Source organism: Meriones unguiculatus, chromosome 3 (genome assembly GCF_030254825.1).
Source record: "Meriones unguiculatus strain TT.TT164.6M chromosome 3, Bangor_MerUng_6.1, whole genome shotgun sequence".
NCBI classification, from domain to species: Eukaryota; Metazoa; Chordata; class Mammalia; order Rodentia; family Muridae; genus Meriones; species Meriones unguiculatus.
Genome location: NC_083351.1, coordinates 179,314,329 through 179,322,865, shown reverse-complemented (window position 1 = coordinate 179,322,865; position 8,537 = coordinate 179,314,329). Strand labels below are relative to the sequence as shown.

Below are 8,537 nucleotides of genomic sequence, written 5' to 3'. Positions count from 1 at the left end.
AAACAGCTATTAAAATTTTAGCTTTTAATTATGAAATAATTTTAATATCACCAGAAGTTAGCCCCTTCTACCATCTATTTTTTTCTATCTATTGTATTAAAGGGGAAATGAACTTCCCTAAATTAAGCCCTTTCTTGTGACCATGTTGGTGGCAAGCAGGAATCTCTGCCCTGCCTTGATATAATTCTGAGGCCCCAAAGCCATCTCTCCCAACCACTGTTCACTGGGTACTTCTGGTCCCCCTAGCCAGGTCCATAACTCCACCCCACCTCCATCCTCCTGGTAGTCTCCAGCCCTGCCAGGAACCTATAGCTCTTTTTTCCAATGGTTCCTCATTTCCCCTCCTTTCCATTACGGTGTGCACCGACGTCCCTGGGCCTATCTCTACCCTGAGGCTTGATCCAGTCTCCCTCAGTGTCCACTACAGCCCAGTTTCACCCCGCCTTTTTAGCAACAAATGGCCACATGGTGGGCAAGAAGCCACTGGGCCTTCCCCACAGCACCAAGAAGACACCCTTTCCTTGCCTCAGTGCCGCTGACACTGGTTTCCTCAGGAAGCATGGCTCAGCTTCCAGGGTTGGCTCGGCGTCGGTTTGAGCGGGAAGCCACGACCTCCTACGCATGCGCTGGAATAGGCGCAGGCGCAGAGCCGCCTTTCCAGGCTGCGCGGGGTCGCGGGGAAGTACGTCCCTACCTCAGCGGCCTCGCCGCTCTGGCGCGGGTCTCGCGTCATGGCCAGCTGGGTGTTCTGTAATCGCTGTTTCCAGCCGCCGCACAGGAAGTCGTCCTTCAGCCTGACCAGCTGCGGGCACGTGTTCTGTGACTCCTGCCTCCGCAAAGGTCCGCGCGGCCGGGCGAAGCGGGCCGGGGCTCGCGGCGTGGGTCCCCTCCCGGGTCTGGGCGGGTCCGGGACCCCCGAGCCCCCCGGGTCTGGAGCAGGAGCTCCAGGAAGCCTGCGCCTCGGCGTCTGGCGGGACGCTGTCCTGCAGCGGCCAGTGCAGATGTGCTTGTTTTCTGTGGGGGGCGGACGAGGGAGAAGCATGGACACAGAGGCAGTGGGAAATGACCGGCCTGTTGAACTTACCTGGTAAAGAGACAGGTTCCACTGACCCTCGGAAAATTCCCGGAGGCTTCGGATTCGTTTTGCTCCCCAGCCTTATCTTAAGTCTCTAAAGTTCTACACACACACTTAGGGTGAGCATTCTACACGTAGGTGCTGCGGTCATAGGAACTCTGCTAGGTGCTCATACTCCTCTAACGTGAGTCGTTTCCAGATGTGTGACAAACGACGCTGCTGTGAAAACTCTGGCTACGTGGTTGTTGAGCATAGGTACATGTGTGCAACCAGGGATAGCGTTCTTGGGTTTCTGGTGTATACTCGAAGCTTGGTGAAAAGTCGTATGGAGTGAGAGAAATTCAGGAGAAGCTGTGTAGTGCTTGTGAGAAGCAACGGGAACAAGATATCGTCCTGGGATCAGGAGAAGTGATGGGTTTGGGAAAAACTAGCTAGGTTTAACAGACTTGATTCAGGAAGCAAGGAACTGAACCATACCATAAGTTATTTCATCCCCTACTCTAGAACATTTATGTTTTATGACATTTGACTATTAAAACAATTTTCCACTTATGGGTAGAACTACTAAAATATGGGTGTGCACATTAAAGTAGGCCATATTGCTCTCCAAAGGGTATTGCCCATTTGGATCCCCCCTTTGATGTGTCCTCTTCAGTTGTGTATCTTTCTTTAGTGGCCAGAGTTTTCTCGGCTCTTTTCTTTTTGCTGTTTGCTCATTCAGGTCCTCTCTTTTAGTGTAATACTTATTTTTAGTTGACCTCTAAACAGCATATACTAAATATCAGCCATTTTGGCATGGGATTTCCTCTCCGCCCTCTGAATCTTTCCCAGTACAATGCTTGTCGTTTGTTTTTTGTTTTGTTTTTCAAGACAAACAAGTAGTAGCCCTGGATGCCCTGGAACTTGCTTTGTAGACCAGGCTGGCCTCAAACTCATACAGCTCGCCCTTCCTCTGCCTTTGGAGCACTGGGATTAAAGGCGTGCTTTTGTATCTACAAGAGTGGTGGGATTACAAAGCTGGTGCTGAAAGCTAACCATGAAGTTCAAAAATTCAAAGCAAGGCAAGATGGTGGTCAGTTTCATGGGGAAGAGGATAATGAAATACGGACAGCATCTCTCTAAATCTTTAGCAAAGAACTAGAGCATGAACAGATGGATTACGTATGTGCTAGCAGGTAGACAGGCTTATAAGCCTTTCATGCTTCAGCTGAGACTGGCTCTTAGGTAACAGGAACACAGTGGTGATGCAAAGGAAACCTTGAGTGGTATTTCAGAGGCTTGAAGTCTGAACAACTAGCAAGATCCTGTCTCAAAAAGATTTAATTCTGAGACAAGATATCTATGCTATTAGCCGGGCACGGTGGAGCACGCCTTTAATCCCAGCACTTTGGAGACAGAGGCAAATGGGTCTCTGAGTTCAGGGCCAGCCTGGTTTACAAAGCAAGTTCCGGGACAAATAGGGCTATACACAGAGAAACCCTGTCTCAAAAAAAAAAAAAAAAACAGAAAAAAAAAAAAAAAGATATCTATGCAGTCTTGGCTGTTCTGGAGCTCATTGTGTAGACCAGAATCTCACAGAGGCTTCTTCTGCCTCTCTGCACCTCTCCACACCTCCACCTCGGCCTCCCAAGTGCTAGGATAAAGGTATGTCCTACCATGCCCAGCCTCAAAAAAAATTTTTTTTAAGGGCTGGTGCTAACATTTAATAGTAGAACACAGTGTGTGTGTGGCCCTGCATGAAAAACACACACACAAGCATGCTTGAGTGCACTGGGTGAGGAGAAAGAAAGGGTGCCGCTGCAAAAATCTAAATTAATATGTTGAAAATTATGGACCACTGTTTGGGGACCACATTTACAAAGCAGGAAAAAAAATTTGTATAGTTTCACTGAATACACAGCTTTATCACATAAGAATGAAAACATCTAGACACTAATACTGCATTCTAATTCAAGGGTTTATGTTCATATATATTTCACAGCACTGGTCAGTATAATGTAGTTAAACATTTTCTTTTCTCTGATAGGTAAAAAGGATGAATGCCTAATCTGTCAAGTTCCTTGTCATACAGTTTTACTTTCAAAACATGTAAGTTGAGATCTCTAGAATTTGAATAGTCATCATAATGTTATTTCCTCTTATTTTGAGTTTAAATTCTTAATAACTAATATCTAAATTTTTTATTCATTTTGATAGATTAATTATGACTTGTGAATAATAAAGCATAGTAGAATTTGGTTTGCTGTTAGCTCTGTGTTTTGGTTTTATTGTTTATTGGTTTTGGTAAATTGATGTTTGTTTATATTTTTTTATATTTGGTTAGTTTTGCTAAGCAAAATGCACTTGTCACACGTCACTAAGTACAAGATCCTTCTGGCTTAGCCTACTGAGTGCTGACATTATAGACATGAGCTTCCATACCAGTCAGGATTTTGTTTTAAAACCTCTGTATACGTTCCTTCTTTGCCATAGATTGTCCTTATTCACAGTTTATTGGATTGTGCTATGTTCTTAGAAATGAAAATGAGTTAGATTTACTTAGTACAACACTGACTTCCTGCTTGGGCAAGTTTGATTTTTCATAAAAGTCATAATGAATAATTGAGAGGGTCATTCATAATGTAAGTTAAAGTCAGTTATTTGTTCCATTGGCTTAAACCAATGCCTTTAGTTCTATGTATAAAATATGTCAGTGTATTTTCTTAATTAGTAACTGATAGGGGAGAGCACAACTCCTGGGCTAGTGGTCCTGGGTTGTATAAGAAAGCAGACGGACCACAAGAGAAGAGAAAGAAGAGGAAGAGAAAAGATGTGGCCACGAGGACTGTCCTGATGGAGCAGAAGCAGCCCAGGCAGGACCAGTATGGCAAGTAATTTGAGGTGTATGGGTGGGAAGTAGCCAGATTAGCATAGATGGTTAGAATAGATCAGTATCTGCCCAGTTACAGAGCCTAACGCTTATTAACAAATCTAATAGCGCCCTGCCTTGTTACTTGGGAGCTAGAAGGGGTGAATAGAAAAAGCCCCCAAAATTTATCTTATCATTGCAGGGTGTGGTATCAACACGCAGGAGGCTGAGGCAGGAAGATTGCTGTGGGTTCAACATCAGTTTGTAAAAATGTATTATGTCACTGACTTGCAAAAGGACCTATTCTTCAAGAATATTTGCATGTGCAGTGGTGTCCTAGTTTGGGTTTTATTGCTGTGAAAAGACACCATGACCAAGGCAAACATTTAATTGGGGCTGACTTATAGTTTCAAAGGTTTAGTCCATTATCATCATGGCAGGAAGCATGGCAACATGCAGGCAGACATGGTTCTGAAGGAGCCAAGAGTTCTACATTTTGCTCCAAAGGCAGCCAGGAGGAGACTGGATTCCACACTGGGCAAACTTGAGCATAGGAGACCTCAAAATTCACCCCCACAGTGACATACTTCCTCCCATAAGACCTCACTTGATAGTGCCCCTCCCTGTGGGCCAAGCATTCAAACACCACAATCTGTGGGGGCCAAACCTATTCAAACCATCACAAGTAGTGTCTGCAGTCATTGGCAGGAGCTCCAGTGTAGTGCTGTGTGCAAATGCTGGCTACAGCAACTACCCTTGTCTCTCTTAACTTCATGGCCAAGGCTTTAGTGTTTAGTATACTAAATACTTTTAATATTACTTTTAGTATTTATTATACTATTTAGTATATAGTGTGTATATACTAGTTTGCTAAAGGTATTTTTAAAACCACAAATTGTATATAATCAATATGACTATATTGATTACTTTTTTGTAACTCTTGATTATTTTCTGTTTTATCATATTTTGTTTGTGTGGTGGAGAATACATTTGCTTTTTTAAAAAAAGATGTGTCTGAATGAGGTATGTGCACATGAGTGCTGTGCCTACAGAGGCCAGCAATAATTGGATTCCTTGCAACTGGAGTTACAAGTAGTTGTGAACTGCCCAACATGGGATCTAGAAACCACTGAGCCATCTCCTTGACCCCTTCATTTACTTTTAAAACTAAAAACTTATATAAGATTCCAGGAATAATGATATGCTACAGATAGATGCAACTTGCTGTTATTTCATTTGGGATTTTTTGCACCCATGTTCATATACAAGCTGAAGTTGAAAGTTTCCTTTCCTGTATTACATATTTGAGTTTGAAAAATCAGAGTTAAGAGCTTCATAGCAGGTCTTAGAATAGAGAGTAGTAGAACATGCCTTTAATTCCGGCACTTGAGAGGCAGAGACTAGGCCAACCTGGTCTCCATAGCAATTCCAGACCAGCCTCTGTGTGTGTGTGTGTGTTTGTGTAAGTTTATTGAAATGAACTCACAAATATAAACGCCACACAGCTAAATTAACATAGTCACTCAAATTCTTGCTCAGTCCCAAACTCTATACACCTCAATGAATTTTCTGCACAGTTAAAATTCTGAAACCACGAAGTTTCACTTAGAGTTTTACATTTTCAGCATCAGTTACATCTTTATGTATGTACCTGTTTGTGGTGACAAAACAGGTCTATAAAACGTATAATGGTGTTCTTTTTTAGTTTAGTCTAGTTTACTTATTTATTTTGAATTTTTGAGACAAAGTGTTTCTATGTAGTCTGGACTGTCCTGGAACTTGATAGTTAGGCTGGCTTCAAAGCCTGTGTCTCCCAAGTGCTGAGATTAAAGTCATGTGCCACCACACCCACTTATTTTTACCCCTAATTTTAAGAGTGGCTATTATGAGGTTTTTTTGTTTTGCTTTGTTTTGTTGTTTTTTATTGACTTTCCTTGCCAGATGTTCATTGAGTAATATGAACTGGCATTTCCAGAAAGCTAATTTTTGGCTCTGTTGATCTCACATGAACATAGCTACACACAGATACATGCATAATTAAAATAAAAACAGAATCCTTTTTTTTAAGATTCATCTAATTTGAGATATTCCTTACAATGTAAGGACTTGAGGTGGTTTTAGTCCATGAACCTTTCACCATCCTTTTCCTCCTCAGAGAGAATATTGTCTCCTACTTGTGCTAAATTGACAACACAACACTACCACACATGGCTAATGCCTGGTTGGATTTCTCCACACTTCCTCTGCTCTTGCTTGTTTCTGCCTTCCAAACTCTGTGCTCTGTCAACGATCGTTTCCTACCCATAAGGAATTCCTTTATTTTTGCTTTTAATACTGATCTGTTGGTGACAAATCCTCTTGGTTTTTGTTTGTCTGAAAAAAAAAAGCCACCCTTTTATCTTCATTTTGAAACACATTTTCACTGGATACAGAGGGCCATGTCATCCAGCGGTGCTCAGTAGCTGCTAATGGTCTTCTTAGAGGTGTAACCACCTTCACAGGGTGAATGTCTGTTTGTTTAACGTAGATCTTGAATGACAGTTTTCAATCTAGCAGCCAGCAGTTTCTACCTGGTAATCTGCTTCCTCTTCAGACCAACTCCAGTATCCAGGCATTCTTCCTGGGCATAGATGGTCTGTGTAAGAAGTATTCCCAGGAGACCTCTCAGGTGAGTTACGGCCTTGAGGCTTGGCTTGGTGATGCCCAGAGCACATTACTTCAGAGACTCTGTGATGTAAGTGTTCTGGAGGCCAGTCTCTTGCAGAGGTGAGTATGAAAATGTCTTCTGCCTCTCTGAGCTTTTTTTTTTTTTATCTTACTTGTAAAAATATTTGAACATAAAGGTTTCAGTGCTGTCTTTTGTCTGATCTGTGTTGTTTGTGCTTTGGTATGGCATTGAGACACATGTGAGCTCAGTTTAGCTTAGCTCTAGCCTCCTTTAGACATTATTCTTCCACAGATATCACTATATACCTGAGAATCTCAGTTGGAAGACCAGTTTCCACCCAGGTGGAGCTCTGTTAAGTTCAGAGCAGTAGATTTCTTCTTGAAACTGTCCTTTGTGGGTGTCATCCATGGATGCACATCGCTGCTTTGTTCCTGCTCGAGTGCTCATAGTTCTGCGGATCCTTTTGCTTGCATTTGTGACAGTTGCCTCTGTTTCTCCCTACCCTTCTCCCTGTTGGCACACTTGCTATAGGCTGCTGTCTGCAGTGAACCACACTCTCACTTGCTAGCATCATGTGTCATTGTCCCCTGACAATGTGCTGAGTCCAAGGTTCCATGTCACCCTGGACAACCTGCAACATACTGATCTTCAGGGGAAGCCCTCCTTCTCTGCCCCTTATCCCATCCTCCTCTCCTCTTTCTTAGCTGTGCTGCTTTTGGCTCTGAACAGGCCCGGTCCAGCATAGGGCTTTCCCAGCCTTGGGGTTAGCCTTTTTCTGCTATCTCAATCCAAGATGAGGACTTGTAATTCCTTTGTGCTCGTGTTCTCTCTCTCTCTCTCTCTCTCTCTCTCTCTCTCTCTCTCTCTCTGTGTGTGTGTGTGTGTGTCTGTGTGTCTGTGTGTGTGTGTGTGTGTGTATCACTATTTGTAAGCTAGCATAGAAATTGTTATACACCTCAGGCTTGTTTTAAACTCATAATTCTGCTACCTCATTCCTTCCAGGTGCTGGGGTACAGTTCTATGCCACTATTCCCAGTTTTCACAGTCCTTTTTTTACTTTGTTTTACTAATGAAGTCTTCTCTGTGAGGCCACTGTTACCACTCTAGTCTCTAGAATGCCACTCCTGCTGGAGCACACACCAGAAAAACTCCTAGACAGCCTGAGAGTACAAACCTGAGAAAGTCCAGGCAGGCAGAAGACTCAGGAGACTTGGGATCTAGCTTGCTCTCATTATCACAAGAGGCTCTCTGGACAGGACTAGTCTCGTCTATAGTGAAAATTAAACTCTCTAAGAAGCCTTAGCCCATCACTATGATGAAAATCTGGGTTCCAGTGCTATTTTCCATTTGACTCTTATTCTTGGGGCAGCTGTGTCTGCCAAACTAGCAGCTGTGAAGACTGGACAGAGTCCTCCATGGGCCTACAAGCTGCTCTTACCAAGGTCCTTATATAAAAATCACCATGCATGGCAAGGGTAACATTCCTTATTAACAGGCCTTGCCAAGTTCCAGTGTCCACTCCATTGGGAGCCCACACCCTGATTGGTTCTACATAAATGTAGATCTCTGAGGGAGTGGCTTAGCATATGAAGTTTCTTTCCTGTTACCAGTGTAGGATGTACTGAGGAAGAAGGCAGGAGAGAGGCAGCTGGCAGATTTCTAGTTGCTAACAGCAACTGGGAACATCAGTCTACTGCTAGGATAATTCCCAGCTCCACCTGTCCCCTAAGTCAAATCTAGGACATATATAATGCTGTGTGCCTTACATAAGTCTGAAGGAGAAACTGAAGGGAAAGCAAGTCCCCCAAATACAGCCTTGCCCTGTTCAAACATGCCATCAGCAGACTTCCACAGTTGGGGGTGGGGGTTATCACTAAGTCTCTCCCATGAGTGTTAGAAGCTGGAAGATCAGGACTGTCACTTCAGGCAAGGAGGGGGTTCATTAA

General features: G+C 43.4%; 1 protein-coding gene across 3 annotated transcripts in view; it reads left to right on the top strand.

The window, feature by feature from the left end:
* Positions 1 to 635: 635 nt before the first annotated feature.
* Positions 636 to 8,537, top strand: part of Rnf212 (ring finger protein 212) — a 39,836-nt gene continuing 31,934 nt past the window's right edge. Inside the window, exons 1-3 of one of the 3 annotated variants that reach the window (XR_009591005.1) lie at positions 636 to 840; positions 3,102 to 3,163; positions 6,517 to 6,591. Coding sequence is in view for 2 of the 3 variants with exons in the window: in XM_060381130.1 (XP_060237113.1) it covers positions 732 to 840; positions 3,102 to 3,163; positions 6,517 to 6,591 (246 nt within the window). In the remaining variant the exon portion in view is untranslated. The remainder of the gene's footprint in view (positions 841 to 3,101; positions 3,164 to 6,516; positions 6,592 to 8,537) is intronic. The other 2 variants (XM_060381130.1, XM_060381129.1) reach the window with 2 other exon arrangements.